Raw genomic sequence first — 22,300 nt, 5'->3', positions numbered from 1 at the left:
ATTGGACGCTCTCATTTGTCCGTAACCCTTCTCATCAGTCCGAATGCCGGAATACCGAATGGGAAATTCTTTGACTACAATGTCTTCGGATCCTTTACATTTACATTTTTCTCAATTTCGCTGCCAAACCTGTACATACAGCGTAATTTGGATTTCCGAAAGTATATAAAAGCGTATTCCTAAATATATTACTATTCAGGAGTACGTGAAACTCGTTTTAAATTGCCAATGAAATTAAAGTTAACACATTAATGGTTGAATGTCCACAAAATATTTTAAGAAAACGTTAAGCTAAAAAAATCGAAAGTTTGCATAAAACTGTCTTATACTGGGAAGATTGGGTTCAGTAGTGTGCGTGTTTCCCATGGTATGTCTCACTGTATGTCCTTAGTGAATCTTATTACACTACACTTGTGTGGTGTAACGTCCTCCTACCTTGTTTAAACAAAATTCTACTCAGTGATTTTGAGTTATAATCTATTTCTACTAATCAGCATGCACTTAGACGTCAGCCTCAATCAACGTGTTAACAAATGACACTCTGTTGGTATAAAAAAACTTATCGTTTTTATTGCCTGAGCGTTAGTGGAATGTATCACTTGAGAACCTGGAAAAGTATTTTCTTTTTGCCTGTCTGTCCGCACGATATCTCGAAACGAACAGAACTACAGACTTGAAATTTTGCATTTATTCTTCATTTTTATAAAAACAACATTGAGTTCGATGATGGTGAATGCCATCCCATGTAATACATCATATCTATAAAAGCTGTAAACTTGAAATTTTGCATGCAATCTCATCGAAACTTGTCACACGAAACGGTGTGGAGTAATCTTCTTACCTTTTATATCTAAGTAAAATATTGAATAACTGACTTCAGATTTTGTAGATGTTTAAATAAATTTAATTTTAGTTTTTTGAATCAAAGATTTGTATTTTGAATTTTCCATAGATTTTATTTCTAAAACAAAAATGAACAATCGTACTTAAAATCAATATACTATGTAAAGTAGGTAATTTTATATTCCTGAAAATACTTCGTCACAACTCTCTTTGTTGTCATATCCCGTTATTCTCATGGCATTTGTTTAGAAGACAAACAGTTTCTGCAATTCATTATGAGTATAGTTTTACCAAATAGTTATTCGAAGTGGAGGCATATTATACCAGAATAAATCACATCATAGTAAATTTGTCTGCCTATAATTATTATAGGATTTCAGAGAATATATGTGTATTTTTTCTATGTGGATATTCTCATATATTTCCATCTAAGAAATTAGCAGAGAGGACAAACCAAATTCATTTTGATTGTAAGAAATAAAAATCCTCCGATCTTAGACACGAACAAGAAAATTTATAGTATTTAAATTTTAGCTTTTAGGAACCAGACCAATAATATATAATATATCCTCGAAAATTTGCAAGCGCTTTTTCAAACGAGTTTCTCTTTAAAGTACAGAGTAATTTTTTACATTTTTATAGAAAATATGTTTACATTTTTAAGTTCAAATGTTTTTATATGCTCTAAACCAATTTTTTGTCCAATAGTTTTGGAATTTATTATATTAAAATATGTCTTCCGATATTAAAATGTTAGATAATAATTAAAAAAAAGTTGCAGATCATTTTATAGAGTAAAAAATATATACTTTTTTCGTAATTTGAAAAGTAATGCATTTTATTAAGCGCTTCAATATTTTGAAGCACTTTACCTTAGTTTCGCTTACTGCTAATATCAAATTGAAACTATTATATTTATTCTTGTTAAATAACTGTAGATGCCGTTCTCTTATTTCATATATTTTAAATTGATTAAAATCAAAATATCAATAATTTAAATATTTATTTTTTACGCTTTTTGTTCTTAGAGAATGAATCCTCAGACCTTCATAAACTGCAAAAAGTTGTTATTATGGTGGTAATTCAAACATATTATATATACTTAAATCATTGTATTTCAAGCACAGGAAGGTAAAATTTAATAATTAATAAAAATTAAAAACATTAACGATGGATTTTGAGATCTGGATTTCCTACTCATTGAATTATTTTTGTTATTCTTCATAAAACTCTTGTCATAAAAATAGGTTACTACTATATTCTTTCATTTCCTTCCACATTTAAAAATTGATATCTATGTTGTCATAAGTAGTTTGTTTTCAATGTATAATGTATTTTGGCTAAACAACATTGTTATTGTTAACAATAAAATATTGTTATTGGCATTAGATGATAGGCTGCAGATGCGTGAAGTCCAATTTTACTTCAAATTTTAGACATTCAAAACAATAGCATAACATTTTAATTCTGGTGTCCTTCTATATAATACAATCAAGTTTTAAGACCGTTACAACTCAACCATTACAATAGATATTAAAATTATTTCTCCAATGGCTACAAAATCTATATTATGACCTGAAATGAAGAAATGTGCTGTATGAAACTTTTAGAAATGATAAGATTACCAGCATCTCACATCGATAATAATCGAATATAGAGGTATCGTCATTCGACTTTTAGAGCAACATAATCATCGATATATAGTCTTTTCCAATGGTCCGTCGGCCATATATTGTCGAACGTAATCTTTGAATAAAAATGATTGATGAATTATCGGCGGCAGGTCTGCAAAGGATTACCTTAAACATCTCCGGTTTTCAGGGAAACCCTTTTTGTCCTTATCGCTTATTTTTCAATAGACACATACTAAATTTAAATGGTTTAACAACTGTGAATTAATATGAAAAAAAAACAGCCCTTCTACAATGCAAAGGGCTGGAGAAATTTCTCTTTGAGTAAACATGGCGTACTAAACTTAGTGAATTTTTGTTTCTTACATCTCTCAGATGAGGTGTTTTAATGTATGTGAATTTTAAAAGTAGTTAAATCTTTTTACTGTATGCTACACTTTGTAATGTACCGTAATGTGTATAACATTATAAATCGGCATATACTGTTATGTCTGAACATATCGTATGGTATAATGGGATGATAAATTCTTGACCTTACTGAAAACAGGATTTTGTAGATTTCAGTAAACAAATAGTTCTCTATCACTGTGAATGGGATGAGATGTTAAATAACGTTTCAAAACAGGATTTAAAAATTTATTTTCACTGGACGGTTTTCATATACAACTGTTGCTGACATATAGCAAATTATATTACTGTACATTTAGTACACTCATATAGTATTTAATCTATAAACAATTAATTTATACTTAAAATTAAAGTTGGCTAAGCCACTGAACTATGTACATTGTAGTAGTGTATATACTATGGCGGCCGTGCTCGTGTAGCATACAACTATATTTACAGTATACTGTTGTATACGGTATACATTATCTTAGTATACAGTTAACCTCATGTCGAGGGCTTTATACACTAATTTGTACATTATACATAAATACAGTAAATACAACCTTTCAGACATTATTACAAGACACGATGACGGAGATTTATAAATAGCTAGGAATTATTACATGAAAATAAAATAAACTCTATTACGTTTTAAAATTACAGAATATACCGTCGAAATCTCGGTTTTTGTAAACAATAAAAATGTTGAAGGATTCTAATACAAGCGTCAAACATTCCTTTTAAAGTATAAATAGATATTTTAGAATTTGATTTTACTATCAGTTCAAAATACTGACCAATATTTAAACAATTGTATTGAGTACTTAGAAAACCTGCCATAAAGTTTTTTTTAAAAAAAATATATAAAAAAAAAAAATAAAAACCAATATATTTATAAAGTTTACTCGAACACAAAAACATATTTAAGTGACAGTTATATACATTGAAGTAATAAAATACTCTAATTAATTTATCTTAAATATCTTGAAATATTAAAAATATAAAAGATCGTGTTTTAACACCATTTATTTTAGCTATAGTAAAATAGAGCAAAAAGCCATTTTGTCTTAATTTCGTTTAACTATTTTTAATCTACGACCTAACCTAACATTTTGCAGCTAAATGAAACCTTTGTGTATGGAAAATTAGCATAAATTAATACATTATGTCATTCCTGACACTTTGATCAAGGACGTTATTACATTGGTTTTTATAAATCAAAGGATAAGTTGTTTGTTTGTTTTAGAAACAACTTATATAAACAACTTATAGGTTTAATATAATTCGTTTATTCCTCGATTATTTTAAAACGACGCCAGTCTTCTTGAAAATAACCCATGGTTTAGAAACTTTTTTGTTTTAACTTAATTGCTTAAATAATTACGAATAAAACATTTTTTGCCACATTTGATTATTTAACAAAATACATAGACTCTACCGATCCTTTCTAATAGTACATATATATGTAACATAGAAATATATTTTATCATATTTCATAAGAACGTTTATAATTGAAAATAATTATAAACAAGTCCTTTTATTATATTCATTCAAAAAGTACAACAATTAAAATTTCCATTCAATTTCTTACAAGATTATAATTATATATTGTGTATATAAGATTATAAACTCAGACAAAATATTTTAAATGTAGCAATAGATTCTGAAATCAGATATATTAAGAAGAAATCAAGATACAGATTATGTAGATAAAGTATATTAGGCCTATTTAAAAGTCCAAAAAATAAAAACCTCATATTTCAAGACTATTTTTTTCACAAATCTAGGTTTATTATCGTAAAAAGACGTTTGAGAACTTATTACAGGTACTAGATAATAGTTAACGAACCTCAATAATGTTGAGGCTATTACAGACATTTACCTTCATAACATAAACATATGATTTTATTAATGAATACACATACTATGGACGGTAAGTATACTATGTTAGAATCACTTTCAAGCCAACACAGCTTGTTCATTAATCTATTCCTCACTTCACAAAATATATATTACACAAATTTTACACATGTTTCACGATTAACTGTACTAACTATAAGTCTTAGACAAAAATAGAGATCTTATTGCAGTAAAGTTCGCTACTAGATAATGCCAGATGGCTTGTCTTCTCTCAAGTTGCAATAAATACTATAGGATAAAACAACAAGTAAAATTAGCTATACGTATCATTTTAATTATTAAATAAAATAGATATGATTGGTCTATTGCACATCCAGCCAGAATACTTGTATATACATTTAGTATACACTAGTATACAATAATACAAACAATAAATACAGAAAACATTGTTTAACTAAGTTAAATACTCTGTGAGTTATAAATATAGGCACTTAGAGCTACCCTGAACAACAACCCACCACTAAATTGGCTCTGACTGTTTTAGTTAAACTTCATAACATAACAGCATTTTAAAATAACTAAGTACTATTTATTGTAAGTATTAATAGTAATTTTCAGTTTATAGTCTTTATTTAAAAGATAAAGTTAAAATTAAATATTCAGCAGTATTATATTTTAAATGTAATAAAGCGTGACAAACAAAATTGTTGGTTTAATGAAACTATTTGGTTTTCAATCTTAGAAACATATTAAGTCACTAAGTTAAATTTTACATAACCATTATAAATTTCGTCTATAGTTACAGAATAACATAAGTACTCTGTAATGTCAATGTTTTACAGTTTCATTACAAACAGATGCTTAACGATGACATGTTAATTTTAAATTTGACTCTTAATTTAGTCTACAGGTATTCAATTTGCATTGTCCACAACCATTAGATCTATTTATGCAAAAATGAGTTAAATATATTCCTTCACAATTTGGATTCGGTGTTGAGAATAAGTTTTATGGATAAAATATCTGGAACAATATTTACGGTTTTATACAGTTATTAAATAAATTTACTTTAATTTAATTATATAACTAATTTACTTTACTTAATTTATTGTTAACTTCTATAAAACCTATTAAAACCAAGTTAAAACAATATAATGGCGTTTATTTTTTAAAATATTGTGTTAGTATAATTTTAATAAATTGAAGATGGGGGACAGTTCTTAATATAGAACATCATTTCATAATTGAAATCCTATTTAAAAACCAAATCATTCATCTCTAAAAAATTGTTTAAAAATTTATTTTTGTTTTTAGTTTTTTTTTAATATAAAAATTGATATTTAGTCTAAAAGTTTAAAATATTATATGCCTCATAAAATATTTGTTAATTTTTATGAATCTTCTGCCTACGTCTAATCAAGTTGATTTTCATGAATTTCACGAGTACACTAACTGATTAGTTAAGTTTTTCTAGACAGAGATTTACAGACTTAACTACTAAAAAGTACAGACAGCAGTGGCGGTTGCAGCAGTAGGGTAGATGAGATCACAGCCTAGGATGTCCTCTCCCGCTAGCGCCTCTTGACACTCGCTAGCGTCCGGTCACACGCTACAGCCCGGACCCGCTCCTCGCATCTGTAACCAAACATCGTGCCTTACTTGAAGCTCTTAATTGCCATTATTCGCTGTTAATATTTCGGCAGCCCACAAAGGCCCGCTGTGGGCCGCGACGGGACCTCGGGCCAGCGATCTATCGGTCCCGATCCCCCAAATACTCGTGGTTTATGGGCCGGGCTTGATAGGAATTCCTGGGCGACAGTGAGAGGTATGGCTGGACCGCGATGGATGGGTGATATGCCCCATTAGAGTCTTTGAGCCCACCGACAGTAATGGAACTATCAATTTGGGAAACGGCTGAGAGTGGTCCTGGACATGAAATCATAATTTGGCAAGTTGGGAAATAGGAACTTAAATATGTCCGGGTGTGGTATTAATCTTTCTAGGTCTGTGGTCTTGATCTAGTAGGGGCTTCACCCTTCTAATACAAGTTCCGTACACGAAGAACCACACTTGAAATATACAAATGTCTCATAAAACATGAAATAGACTATTAGAGAAAGATGAGAAACAAATAATCACTTTCTTGTAAATTTCAAAAACAGTGCCATCAAGATTTTTTCGGACATTTGCCATCGTTCAGTGAAAAAATATATACATTATTTTTTGTTTCACTGAACGATGGCGAATGTTCGGAAAAATCCTGTTTCCTTCACAATCTTTCCATCGTCAAAAATAAACTAAAAGAAAGATATGCCATCAAGATCATGCAGGTGTTATTATTTTATAACACTAGTTTTAAGGATTGAGATCCATTCAATCCTCATAATGAGACGTTTTCCTCCGTTTCTTCCAATATTTTCAGAACGAGATATATGCAAGGATTTAACGAGCTGAGTAAGCTGAAGAGTGTTTACACCCCAAGGTGGACAATATTCGTAATATAATTCTCCTGTCGCAGACAAGGTTTGTACCCTGATTCAGAATACGATGCCTTATACCGAAACAGGCTTTCCGTAAGCCATTACGGAATAAATGCTACTCAACTTCAGTGCAGTGACATCGCTTGAGAGCGTTTTCTCGAGTCTGTACCTCAGAAGCTGACGCAAGCTGTCCGTGTACCAGTCAGATATGATACGAAATCTTTTGAGTGGCAGTCCACTGCCGCGCTTTTTATGTTTTAAGTGCAAGTTTATGTATTCAGTTTTTTACACCTGAGGAAGAGGATGGATTTCAATCCTCGAAACGTAGTGTTATATATTTTGTAACATAGCAAATGTCCGAAATCCAACTTTCCATCATAAATACAAAAAACCAAAAACAAAGCTAAGCTACTAGTTTTAATTATTAATATTTTATCTAAAATTAATATTAATGGTGCTAGTTATCTTGAACATCCTTGAAAGACCACTGTATAACTGAAGGTCACTTAAAAATCAAGGAGTCATTTATTTATTGCGTTTTCGATCTTCTGAATGTTTGTACTACATTGAATTCTACAAAGCTAACATTTTCAAATGTGCATCGTAACGCATTATTCCGAGTTAGTAAAGCAAAGATGTCTTATTTTACCAGGCAAAGTTAGGGCTAAGAAGCCCTCTCTAGCACTTAACCTTGTGACAAGCGGCTTAAACTTCCGAACTACCACGAATGGTCGAGCAGGTGGACTGCTTGCAAGGACAGTATCGCTCAGCGGTAACCCATCCAAGCAGCAGCCACGCTCGACGTTGCTTGATCTCGTTATCTCGCGATAACCGTTGTACCCGCTACACTATGCTATTGGCCAGAAAGAGAAAAACTTAGAATCCACAGAACACGAAATAACCCCAAATTACAGTGGAAGTAACTGTCAGTTCGCCCACGCGATAAGCCACGCTCTTGAGACAGTTACGAACCGGTTCCTGAAGTTCGGTGTGCAAGTGACCAACTCGGCTAACGAGAGACGCACGTTCTGGAAATGACGCTCTTGGATGAGGAATGGCAGCTCCGAGGCATTTCTTCAAGTGGCCGTGATATGATCAGGGAAATGGAACAGTTCTGTTTAACAAGCCAAACAAACTGTGAGCCCGTGTAATCGTCGGAACAATGGGAGGGTGGACTCGTGGGCCTACTCTACCGTGAACTGTAATCTAGACCCGGAACGTTGGTTTTGGAGAAGTTATGCAAGTCTCCAGGGAATGCTGTACCGCAGATGGGCGAAATTCCCATGGAGAAGACAGAGTTTGCGGTACTTTACAAGTTTGAAATTTCGGTCACATTTGCGAGAATAACAACTACAACTACTATGTTTTACCTTTTAATCGGGTATCACACCAAGGAAATGAATTGAAGCATAAAGTTAAACAAAGTAAGAAACGTAGCAAACAAATGTCATATTCCACATTCCAAACTGGAGAAATACTTTTGTTGCTTAACTTTGCAATACATATCAAGTTATAAATATCAGGTCCATTATAAAGAAATAATGTCATAAGATTCTGTGAAATAAGAAACATAAACACAGCCTGTACGCGCTTTCTTAAAGTTGATCTAAGTACTAAAGTTCGTTTACGCCCCAACTCCTTATTTTAACGGAATAATTGTTTCAAAGCGGCACACACGCATTTTAAAAATTATTTGAAGCTTCAAACGATTTGTAGTCAAATCTGATAGGAATTATTCCTGTATCGCCATCGATTGTACCTTTTTGTTTCTCTTTTCCTTTCTCTAACACATATGTTCAAATCAACGTGTATTTACTTAATAAATGTTTGCTAAGTCGGTGCAAAACTTTTAACGGGGTAATAATAATTCTGGCCCAATGTTGTGGATTGTCATCGTAAAAAAGATGGCCTACAAACATTTTAGTTGATAAAAAGTTAAGTAGAACTGGTCGATACCTGAAATTTAAATGTACGCTTACAGTAATTTGTCACTGTTTCGATGAACTTATTTGAAAATTAATAACACAGGAAAGTTTTTAAGTAATGACTGACTTTTCAAATCAATAAGTAATAAATAAATACAAACACTTACTCACAACACTTGTCAACAATTTCTTAGAGTTTTAGGTTGCCACAGAAATGACACGAACCATGTGGGAGATTTTGAAGTAACATAACGTTGTTTTACGTTAACCAGCCTTTGATCCTTCACAAGAATGGCATAACACCTAAGAGGACCTACCAAAGGTCATTTACTTTTACTATTTACTAATCGTATATTTCATTTCACCATATCTCAATGCCCAAAGTGCTACTGATAATCACCGCATGAAACAGTAATCTAATCAACTTTCTCAACATTAAATAATTTTCAAAGACAACTCGAAAATTAATTAGTTATACAGATTTTTTATTAATTATTAAGTTTTTAACAATATTTTATTTAAAATCTGTTACAATAAACATTAAGTGAATATTTTTGCGGGTTAATTATGATACGTAATTACCAAAAGTTAATAGTCTTGATGCATAACAGCGTCAATGATTAAATTGTGTCGGTTGTTTTCATCAAAACCGGTCAGGAAGGTCCAGTATGACATCTTTGAAGTCTAGTCGTAGTTATGCATTGCATAATAAATTCAGTGCCAGATGATTAGGATGATTGTATAATTTGGCTCCATATTTCTTGTTGTATCTAGTGATTTATTATGAACGAATTGGGTCCTTTTTGCTCTTCCACCTACAGATAAATTTGTATGAAGGCCAAAGAAATTTATGCCAAATACAAGTTTTTTGCTTGCTTTTACTTCTCTCTGTGCCCGAAGTACAGGAAAAATTGGGTTATAAGTAGGATAAACTGAATTACTATTGAGTTAGTACACGTGAGCACCTGTAAACTCCTAACTCTTACAACTAGTACACAGAATTATATGATTATTTACAGGAATCGACTCCTTACTTGATCTCACATTATTATTACTAGAGTTTTGGGGCAGTCCAAACTATTTATAGCGTGGAAAGTAAAGTATTAAAATATAATAAACACAAACAAAAAGGCTGTGATGAGTTAATTAAAAACATTCTTCGTGTTTATTTTTAAACAGAACTTATGCTACATAATAATGTTATTTAACTTTGAGCTTGTTCAATTAATTATTGAAATTCCATATTTAGCGAGTTAGGATTTTTTTACCTTCCAGAAAACACAACGCCATAATCAGCAATAACTACTTGAGTTCATTTATTTAGAGGTTTCTAGGTGAGGTGTTTAATCGTAATTATCTGGCTTTACCCGGATAATCAATAAATTATAAACAGAGAAGATTAACATTGATAGTAACAGGTAAAAAATTATCTTGGTTTGATTTGTCAGCGGATTCGTCCTCAAAATTTTCAAAGTGTACCACTTCAAAGTACATTACTACCCTACCCTAAACAAAAGTACATTACTAGGATAAAACTGTTCTACCGTCATTGACAAAATAATATTTTGCTAAAAATAAATGAAAGAGAAGGTGAAATGTAGGCTAATCTATTAATTAATTGACACCTGTTCAAGAAAACCGTGAAATATTTTATTAGTTCACGTGGAGTAAATTTCCTGTAAACGAATAATTTAAACGGAATTTAAAATAAACAAAATTGGAATTCCTCAGCTTTCCCATTTTCCAAAGTATTTCCTATGATACATATACGATTTATAAGTTTTTGAATTCATTTGCTATTGCAACTTTGTTAAATGTTTGTTTTTGAAGATGGTCGGATTGTGAGGGAACAGGATTTTCCGGGCATTTGGCATTGTTCAGAGATCAGTTAAAATCAGTTAAACTACGTTTCGAGATGTACAATCTGATCTCTTCCTCAGGTGGATAACTAAATACACTGATTTCTTGTACCACTGTAAGGTAACTATTGCTTAATAAGTCTTACAGTCGCGTTTATTAAAGGACCAAACATAGCTATAACATGATGATGCAACACTACTTTTATTTCTGAAAGTTAACTAACACCCTCGGAATTTTAGACATTAACCACTACCAGAAGTGGCGGTAAGGAGCGGCTGGCGGTAGCTGTACCGTGGGAGCCGCGAAGGGCGTAGATTCCTTCAACGTAAGCAGACAGTGATTTCACAGTTAGTAATCTCTTGATTGATGGAGACGGAAATTCCCAACATCCGACAACCCACAGAAGGATAGGGAAGTGTCGCTTCTTTTAGTGTATTCAATCGGACATTAGTGCGGTCTAATTCGATGTTAGTGTTCAGTTGTTATTTTCTTCAGCCGTTTCCGGCGGTTACAACAGATCATTGTTGAGCATTACTTGGAATCTTTCACTGGGCAGAGCACTTAGTTCAGATTCAATCATTTCTGAACCACCTTCTTGGAGGATGAGAAATATTTTGCAACTAATGGATAAGCTATAATAAATCAATAAATAAAGCAAAAACTGAATACTAGTTTTCATCACAGGAGCAACAGAGGCTCGTTTTCAGTACGCAATCGTATTTTACGAGAGGCGAAACCATAGTCGGAAATACGATTGGGCGCACTTCTGCTCCTCCAACGGTGTTTATCATATGGGAACAAAATTGAAACTTACGCGTTTTACGTGACTTTTACTACACAATAACTCAAAATAGTAATACTGTCACGTATATATATAAAAAGCAGGAGTGTTGTGTATTTAGTTCTACTGAAACAATACTAAAGTTTGAGGTTAGCCCACTGAAAAACTAGTAATGTGCGCTAGCTGATTTTTCAGATCTCTATTTTAAATAACGAAGAACAATCACTTTATGGACCAACTGTACCAGGTATAAAAACAATATTGTTATTTGTGCAGTATAAAAGAAAAACATGATTTAATATTAATATTATTTGATTAGTTATTTCTAAAAACCGGACTTATATATAACTGATAATTTACTTCATAACTTTAAAAAAATAAATTAACAAGTAATGAAGCTGCAAATCATAAACATTTTGTTGTATCTTTTTATGCCTCATTCTTTATGGCAATGGATTGTATCTTTGTTGTGTTCATCGGTCATCATCACTCACCTTTATGCTGAGACTGGTCCATGGGGTCAGATTCAAGCCTGAGGACGAGGGCAGGTCTGCTGCCGGCCGGCGGGGGTTGCAAGGGGAAGAGTCTGTGTTCCGAGGGCCAAGACAGGTGAGGACAGTGCTCTTCGTCCGCAAGGTGCTGAGATCCTTGGACCTGGAGAAAGGAGAACAATTATGACTAAAGGTAGGCAATTAGCACACTTTGATGGACAAGTGTACAAAACACTCGCAAGTTAAATTTTTCGAGATCTCCAGAAGGATGACGTACCTGAGGGACGAACTGCTCCGGCGTCCAGTCGAAGCTGAAGGCGGAGTGGGGGGTGTGCTGGAGGCTGACGGGGGTGGGTGGGGTGGTCGTCACGTAGGGGCTCAGGTCTTGGTGGATGATGTCGGGTACCTTCTGGACCGTGGTGTCGGACCATGGTGGGCTCGGGTTCCATTGGTCCATAAAGTCATGTGGATCCACCTGTAACAAAAAGGTCAAGTTATTGTAAGCAGAGGAACTGTGTCTAGAAGATAATGTAACAGCATAGAAGGTCATAAGAGAACATTATATATATATATAGAAAAAAGTTTCTGGTAGAAATGACTAAAACAGTGTTGTGTTTGTCAAAATAAAAGTAACGTTTTAATAAGGCACGTAAAATAATTATTTCTTTCGCTCTTAGGTTTAAATGTAGGCCTAAACAAATTAATAAACACAGTTTTACGCACTCTTTCCTACCTAACCAAGAAGTGAGTGCTTTCTTATAGAATCAGTTTCAGTAAACGTTGTAACACAATTAATACACATTAAAAAGGAACATTTTTAGCGCTCGATCTCCATTACATAACGATTTTCACTGATCAGGGAAGAAGGTACATTTAGTTCCTTGAAGACTGTCGTTACGTTCTGATAACTCTTAATACAAAAGTCTCAGAGACTTCAAGATCAAAGTAATCTACTAATTTTGGGTTCAAAAAGCCAAAGGACAGTATGTCCGCCTGACTCTTCGTCTGCGAATCTCTTCGTCTAATAGAAGTAATAGAAGAGTCCTAGAGACTTCAAGATCAAAGTAATCTACTAATTTTGGGTTCAAAAAGCCAAAGGACAGTATGTCCGCCTGACTCTTCGTCTGCGAATAGAAGTAATAGAAGAGTCCTAGAGACTTCAAGATCAAAGTAATCTACTAATTTTGGGTTCAAAAAGCCAAAGGACAGTACGTCCGCCTGACTCTTCGTCTGCGAATAGAAGTAATAGAAGAGTTTTCAAGATCAAAGTAAGCTACTGATTTGGGCTCAAAAAAGCAAAGGACAGTCCGTCCGATTTTTCAAAGCATAGTCACATTTAGTAAAGCATTTTTTTACATCACGTAGCATAGTCACTACTTTGAGGCATAGGATTTACGTCCTTAAAATAAAGTTGATTCACATTTATTTAGGCTAGGTGTCAATAGCACAATTTTAGGAATGGTTATTAGCCAAAACGTTTTAAGTAATTAGCTATCTCATGAACTGTTTAATTATTGTGTTATACAGCTAATATTCTATGCTGATCATAATTCAGCCAACCTATAATTTAAACTATATAAAAATCGTAAAATGATATAGTACACTTTAAAATATGATGAACTTGTCAAAGTAGTATAAATTCATCGGTACTGCCATATAATAATAGTAATGTCAACTACAATATCACAATAAACCAAACAAGGCTCGAAGCAATTGTATCAGAGACTGAAGTGTATCACGAGAAAGATATGTGCAGATCTAATTTACATTCGAGGGAGTGGAAGGCGTATAAAGACTAATATTATTGACCCAGTGGCCTGCAGCCAACGCGCTTGTACCGTCTAATTTAAACCCAGAAGGAATATATATTCCATTTGATTGATTTTATCAGTCCTTCAGTAGTCAGTCTTTTAACTTGAAATACAAATTACTTATGAGTTATTCATCCTAAATAATCTATCATTGTCTGACGAACAATAAATTAAGGTTCAGTGTTGATGTGAAAATATCCGGCCGTAATGTTATGAAAGTCCATAATTTTTAATAATTTTAGGTTTCACATTCACTACTTATTTTCAGTCTGGTAATTACATCATTTCTCAAAAAAAATGATTTCATATTAAAGAGGTAAATGTTTCTCCTATATTTATGAGGGTGATTTTGAAACCCATAAGTGTAAATTGGCATGAAAAACGTAACAATTTGTCAATATAAACAACAAATTTGTAATTTGAACAGGTATCCTTATTTAGTTTTATAAAAGTAATTTCATATTCACAATCTCATTATTGAAAACACATTGATAAGAAAATGGTGTCTACGAAACAACAAGTTGTGATCATCTATTCACTTTATTCAATATAAGAGAGATAAATCAACTTTTAAATTGAACACAAAACATTAAGGAATTATATATTTTAAGGAATCATATATTTTTTTTAAATGTATAATTTGCTCCGCACGCACTCTTCTGGTGCATGGGGACTGTAAATTATCCTGTCTTATTATTGAATAAAGATTTTGTGGCCTGCGACAAAATCAAATTGATTCTGTAATAAGGAAAGAAAAATATTAAATAATGTAACTTCACCTTTACTTTTACTGTAATAAAGAAAACTGTCTGTTCTACCTAGAGACTCATATATTACCATGGGACGGTAAAAGTTAAGGTTAGTTCCAAAACAACTCAAATTTGGATTATTTATATAGTACGTATAATCTGTAATAGTATGATTCTATCATCAACGTACGCAGCCATCCATAAATATTGCGATAATCTTCATGATTAAAGACAAAAACTTCTCAATAAAAAGAAACTAATTAAACGAGAATTCTTGGTTAATTATTGAATATTATGCCATTGAAGCTAGTGATTTGTGGTTGTGCATGGGTAACACTTACCACTGTAGTGGCAGCCTTGACGAGAAGTCTGGAGCGACCGAGGGAAGCCGTGCTGCTAGCCATCAGTACAGAAGCACCGCCCTCTCTGTCGACAGCTTCGGAGCAGGGGGAAGCGCTGGGTGACAGGTCCACCTGGGGCTCCTGCTTCAGATGGGGTGACCTCTGGGGCATCTCCGGCTGGGCGGAGTGCAGGGAATAGTCCACAGGTTCTGGCTCGGTGCGGCGCCCGTACCGGAAGACCGGCTCCGGAGTGTGCGGCAGCGTCGCCTGTAACAGACCATCAGTTGAGGTTCTGAAGACATCCGCGAGATGATTCTGAACTTCCTTGAGGACACTGTACTTTACCTGTGGGTGGAGGTGGGGCGGGGCGGGCAACTGGGAGGGGGACATCTGGTGGTAGGTGGCAACTGGTGGACTGTCCTGGTAGGGCTGAGGCTGCTGGTAGTAAGGGGTTGACATTCTAGTGGTAGGGTGAGTGTCGTAGGCGAGACCGTACTGCAGCTTGCTCTGCACCATGTAGTAGTGGTACAGCCAACTGTTAGCTCGCATCACCGTGGCTTCTCGGTCGCTGGAAAAAGACAGTTCATCGTGAGAGAAATTTAATTTGTCATCCGGGAAGATTCTCAACTATGAAGAGTGGAAGAATTGGGCAGATGAAGCTTCTGTGTGAGATTGGATGGAATACTCTGCTATTTAGTTGGGGTATAGTATCTGTGCACAAATGAAGAACAAACATTCCAGTAAAGTTAGGATTTTCTTTAGGGTTAAACACCATCATATTCTTTATTGTAAGCAAACTTTTTCAATTTGCCTCGATTAGGTTCGGTATCCGATACTCACGAAGAGTATTGTGTTCGCGAGTTTTACACGATTTCTCGCTATTTGATATGGACGCATGAAAAAAGCCGTAGTTAGAGTACTTATGAGATTTATGCAGGAACCTATGTTGTATGTTGTGACTTTATTTGATATGATGAAAGTTGGCGTTAAAAGTACATCGGCATCGATTATAATGAATATATAAAATTGGGAAATATATTAGCTATGTGCTGTGCATAAAAATAACAATTTTTATAACTCACCAAATAAATTAAGCAGTTTGAATTTATTGTTTGAAGGCTTCAAAGCCTATCTGTTGTAAATATTTTTTGTAAACGAGGTGTTAAACATAAATTTTTGAATAATTTAAATATTACCATTTTATAGTGAAATTGAAATGGCTTTACCAATAAGCACAGTTTGGAACTGCCTAGTAGTATAAATGGGCGTTAACCATTGGAATCTCTTACAGTGCATTTTTAAACGTCTTTGTTAGTTTCTTGTTTGTAAATGTTAGTTTACTGGCTTTTATGAAGTGTGCAGAAACTCCTGTGAAGAATCGTATAACTTTTATTTTTATTTTTCAAGTAAAGAAATACTTAATATATTACTAAATACCTAGGCTAATACTTAATAAATAAGGCTCATTTGTTACGCTTTGGAGCAATTAATTGTTTTTTAACTTTTATAAACATGATGAAAAATTTAGCTTATTGGTTTGGAAAAACATCATTGTACTCGTATATCGGGAATTCTTATAATTTGTGTTTCTTCAGACAACAATAAAAACTTTTAATATTTATCTAATTATTTGAATCAGATTCATAGATAAAAAGAATGACCGATACGTGAAAAGGGTAATGCTAAGGTATAGATTGTTTTTATAAATTACTTTTAGTTATATTGAATAAATAAGTTTGATTACTGAACGATAAAACTTACCACATGTCAAGAGATTTTTAAAATATCACATATAAATTGACGGACTATAAAATTGTAATGGTATTAAAAAATATTTCCCGGGGGAGTGCCCCTGGAGTTCCCTTTCTCGTAAGGATATCCCATAACTCCCGGGCTCATCGGCGGACCCCCAAAATATAATTTTGATGTACGGCAGTGAGGACAGGATCAATATTGATTATGACTGCACTGACCCGTTCAATTCCACCAAGATGAATTTCCCAAGACAGCCAAATCAACTTCATTAAGCGGAACATGACGTTCCTTACAGCTGCAGAAGCTGCCAGTGCTTAGTAACAGCAACAAGAAGTGACTGACTTCTTGTTGCTGTTACTAAGCACTGGCAGCTTCTGCAGCTGTAAGGAACGTCATGTTCCGCTTAATGAAGTTGATTTGGCTGTCTTGGGAAATTCATCTTGTAGTTATGTCTGCAACTGAGCTATTACAGGCAAAATAGATCTGTTCTGAATATCAAGTCTGAAGTTATAATTCGAAACCAGCCTGAGATTGAAGTTCACTCCAACGAACGAAATCTCCATTAAACGAGACTGAAGGACCTGTTCATTCATTCTTGAACGGCAACTTCATCCTTGGGCGAGGCGGCGTCTGTGCTTAGACAATAACAGGAGTAACAGACAGCCGGGGGGGCAACAATAACTAGAACACTTCTTCAACACGAGAGTTCGCACTTGAGCCGGAGAAGAAGAAGAGTGACGCGCAGATCTGGCGCTGATTACGGCCCGACGAGTGCTGACAAGTCATTAACATAAACAATTACATATTTGACACATCTCCGGGTGAAAGCCGTTAAGCGAAAGGTTAAGCGCCTAAGAGATTTATTTAGACATATTTGAAATGCGCACTTCATATTTCACGTGCTCCAGACTTGTCGGCCGCGGCGGGGATTTACGGCTCAGGATGACAGGATGGGAACCCATTTAGGAGGCCATTTGCACTTAGATTGCTGTGTCTACAACGGTTACCGGAGGTGCCTTACCGGCGAGGTGGCCTTGTTAGGCCGGTGTCTGTCTTCGGCTCGTCATCGGCGGAGACCTCGCTGTGGCCACAGAACCACGTTGTCTCAACCATCCCTGTTGAGTGATCGACCCTTTTCATTCAGTTTACAGGTTTAGTGGGTCGTTGTAACAACGGACCTGTAAAGAAAATCTTAAATATAAAAATAGGGTCGTTTGTATTAACGATCCGCAGAGCAAACGACCCTGTCGAATTTGCTATTTTCTCAGAAAGGGTAGATCATTAGAGTCAACGATTAGTAGTCTAAGACCTACCACGGATAACTCTTACCGATTATTTTACTATATCCAGTATTTTAATACTATCCAGTTTGATGTAAATTACGCTAAGCATTTTGTTTACAATGAAATTTATTTAAGTTTATTTTTCATCAGTAATTATATAGTTTCACATGAAGTGTTGGCAAATTTGTTGCTGGCATAATCCTTATTTTAGGCATGGTACTTATTTGCATTCTCAATTATGTTTTAGAGCTTGACACCTGAAGGAGATATAAGATATAAGTTTTCGAAACGTAGTGTTTTCTAACACAAAACAATAGCCAATATCCCTTAGCCAATATCCCTTAGCAAGTATCTAATCATAAAGAAAATATAAAGTATAGAGTAACAACACACGGCGGAACCTCGCTTTACATTCAGTGATTCAGACCAAAGTTCCTAGGATTTGCTCACAAACGAGAAGAGCACGGGCGGTTCGCTCAGATCGGTGGGAATGATCGTTCACCGCATCACATTCTGGCTAACCTGATGGGTGTCCATTACCGGGACAGGCTATAATTACCATATGTACCAGGGCCGGACGAACGAGGAGGGAAAATGGCGGCCCATTTCCCCCTGAACAAACATGTGCTATTACTATCGACATAATTTAGCGGAGGTGGGGGGAGGGTGACGTAAGCTGTATAATTGGTGCGTTAGCCGCACACCGCCACGGTTCATCGAGGGTCGCCAGTAAACAACCATTACAAGACGATCGACGGATCGCGCGCGGCTCGCGAGAGGTAAGAGTACTATTGTGCGGGCGTATCGCGCATCTGCTCTTCTATATTTTTATGGGTCCGTGGTTCCCTCGCTATATAAACAGCACTGACAAACATCTCGGCCGTAACGTATTTATTGGCGGGATAAGATCGCGGTAAATCATGCACCATATCGCACCGCACCGCTGCGCATTCGAGCCGCGCAGACGTACGCGGTATGGCCCTGGCCGCTTCCCACGGTCCACCAGCCTGCAGTATTCCTCCACTTCGGGCAGTATTCCTGAACTTCGGCTAGTATACCTGAACTTCGGGTAAACGTACGCGGTATGGCCCTGGTTGCTTCCCACGGTTCACCAGCCCGCAGTATTCCTGAACTTCGGCCAGTATACCTGAACTTCGGGCAGTATTTCTGGTGATACGGAGGTGACTCAGAAGAGATCAGAAGAGATGACCGAATCGGTCAGAGTTGGAGAAACTACGTGTGGTAATCGAAATATAAAACTAAACGTCATAAAATCTGCAAAACATTACTTTATGGCATTCTAACAATCTTACTTTGTCAAGAGGTGGCCCTGGGATGTGTAAAAACTTCACTAGGTTCTTTGTTTGAAGTTTGTTTTTGACGATGGAAGGATTGTAAGGGAAACAGGATTTTTTTGGACATCTGATCTCTTCTTCAGGTAAATAACTAACCTAACACATTACCTAGTTTGTAAAAGACAGTGTTAAGTAATTTTTAAATTTTTAAGACAGGATTTGCTAAGCATCTGAAAGGATGTACCGAGCGCCAAACGTTCACTAGATTGTGGATGTAAAATGAGCATAATTATTCTAATCAGCAATAGCAATAAATAGTTAGGAACATAATATTATTAGTAGGTGAATGATGTTTACGTATATGGAAAGTTCAAAAATTAAGTGGAATGGTCAAGATCAGACTTTTGATCTGAGTTAGAGATAGCGCAGGTTCAAATCCTGTTTGTGACCATAGCACTTTAATCAGTACCATCGACCTTGTACTGTATCGACTCTCCCCCTTATTCTGTTTGATCCTCTCACAGGTCAGTGGCCCATGAGGACGGGCGGAATAAGGCTTACAAGGGAATCGGCCTCTTCTTGTATTAAAAAAAAAGAAATTTAAGAACATGAATGCAAAATATTGCAGTATGTGATAATAATTTAAATCAATAGTCTATTTCAAACAGAAATTTCAAAACATTCACACACGATTTGTTGTTTAAATACCAGCTAAAGCGTATTTTAATGGACCATACATGTTGACCAGAATATTGCAGTTAGAAAGAATTCAACAAGGCATCGTCTACTTAAAATAAAATAAAATTTTCTTCTCATCCCAAACATACGGTGGACAAACACTGTGTGGCAAATTTAGTTGACATTTTTTTCTCGATATATTGCTTTACTCGGCATTGTTAACCGGGTTACATCGACAATCCGGGTTACATCTTTAATATATATTTTTTAAGTTGTATGTGCACGCAAATAACTGACAAATAAGGGTTTCGTGTGCTGAGAAAATTCTATCTGAACTTTGTATCTCAGTGACAATAAACCAAAGCGGCCTCGAGGCTGAAGTCTGGCTTAGGGCTTAATTACAACTATTCCGTTATCTCGGAGTTTTATTTAGATAAGAAGATAGCGTTTCCCAGGAGCAAGGGTTCGCTGGCCAATTAGGTCGATAAGGGAATATATGGCAACAACTTCATTATCTGGTGCAATGTCGCCACTAATTACCAAGGGCCGGGTATATGGGGGAGCATCGCGGCAGCGGCGATCGCGGAGACCTTGGGCTGCAGTGGCGGGCAAGTCAGGTTCAGTGGTCCAAGACTTGACCTCCAATGTTGGAGCTCGTATACCTCGTCTAGATAAGCATTACTTGTTCCACAAGTGTATATAAAATGTCAAAGTTGTCGGTACTATTGGCGAGCGGTTGACAGTAATATGATTAGATTAGACGACAGTAACATGATTATATTAGACGACAGTAATATGGTTAGATTAGACGACAGTAACATGATTAGATTAGACGACAGTAATATGATTAGATTAGACGACAGTAATATGGTTAGATTAGACGACAGTAATATGGTTAGATTAGACGACAGTAACATGATTAGATTAGACGACAGTAATATGGTTAGATTAGACGACAGTAATATTATTAGATTAGACGACAGTGCCATGATTAGATTAGACGACAGTAATATGATTAAATTAGAAGACAGTGCCACGATTCAATTAGACGACAGTAACACGAGTAGATTAGACGACAGTAACGTGATTAGATTAGACGACAGTAACACAATTAGATAATAGTAACATGTTGAGACGATAGTAACATAATTAGACGATAGTAATATTATTGAAATACAGTAATATGTTTAGACAACAGTGACATGATTGGATGATAGTAACATGATTGAACGACAGTAACATAATTGAATGACAGTAACACGATTAACCGGGAGCACCAAGAAATGCCCATGGGTCCCAAACGAACAAAATCTCAAAATTCGTTGCTAATTACTAAAATGGTATTGCTTAAAATCCATCACTCCAACTTAGAAAACCCCTTTTTTCATTTGCTCTATTGGTAACTTTAGAGAAACACGCTTTTGATTTTGTGCCAATGCTATTTTTTAACTGTTAGTGGTCTAAATATGGGAAGAGTGGTTGCCCAAATACGAGAAGAATAATTGTTCATATATCGGAAAGTATCCTTTTTAGAGTGTTTATCTTTTAAACTCCAATTCTAAAGGTCTGAACCATTCGATTGAGTTTGCTCACACCAAATTTGCCTTATAGTTCTGGCTTCAAACGAATCACATCTCTCGAGGTAGTACATATCGTGTCATATCAAAATTTCAGAGTGTGAAGACAAATAATTAAGGCACTAATAATTTTAATTTAAAAGATTGAATCAATCTGCTTCCTGTATTTAAACAGTAGTCCATCTTATATTCTGAATAAAAATTTAAAAAAAAAACATAGAATAATACATTTCAGTTGAAAAAATTTAAGTGTAATTTTAAATTGCCCATAAAATCTATTAAAAATACTTTGAGATAATATTTAGTGTCGACAGGAGTTACGTAAGTTGACTTGAAACAATATTCTGATTAATCCAAAACGTGTGTTGATTTTGGGGTCTGTACGAATCCTCTCAGTGTCGTAAGCTAAACTGGAAAGAATGTTAAGTTCAGCTCCAGTTCACCTTCCAGTCACTGCATCATTTGAAGTCTAACGCGTTGACAGATTTGACTCCTGGAATCTGGAATCAACATCCATCTGAAGAGATTCAAAACAGTCGGCGACGAACTCTAC

General features: G+C 35.0%; 1 protein-coding gene across 1 annotated transcript in view; it reads right to left on the bottom strand.

Moving 5' to 3' along the window:
* Positions 1 to 3,096: 3,096 nt before the first annotated feature.
* The window catches only part of LOC124360008 (neuronal PAS domain-containing protein 4A), a 206,882-nt gene continuing 187,678 nt past the window's right edge, over positions 3,097 to 22,300 (bottom strand). Inside the window, exons 9-13 of the mRNA XM_046813234.1 lie at positions 15,505 to 15,727; positions 15,160 to 15,426; positions 12,536 to 12,733; positions 12,262 to 12,421; positions 3,097 to 6,356 (exon numbers count right to left, since the gene is read on the bottom strand). Of these exons, the coding sequence (XP_046669190.1) occupies positions 6,331 to 6,356; positions 12,262 to 12,421; positions 12,536 to 12,733; positions 15,160 to 15,426; positions 15,505 to 15,727 (874 nt within the window). The 3' untranslated portion in view covers positions 3,097 to 6,330. The remainder of the gene's footprint in view (positions 6,357 to 12,261; positions 12,422 to 12,535; positions 12,734 to 15,159; positions 15,427 to 15,504; positions 15,728 to 22,300) is intronic.

Source organism: Homalodisca vitripennis, chromosome 4, assembly GCF_021130785.1.
Source record: "Homalodisca vitripennis isolate AUS2020 chromosome 4, UT_GWSS_2.1, whole genome shotgun sequence".
Lineage (NCBI taxonomy): Eukaryota > Metazoa > Arthropoda > Insecta > Hemiptera > Cicadellidae > Homalodisca > Homalodisca vitripennis.
Note: the sequence above shows the minus strand (reverse complement) of the source record. Positions and strands in the feature narration are given on the sequence as shown.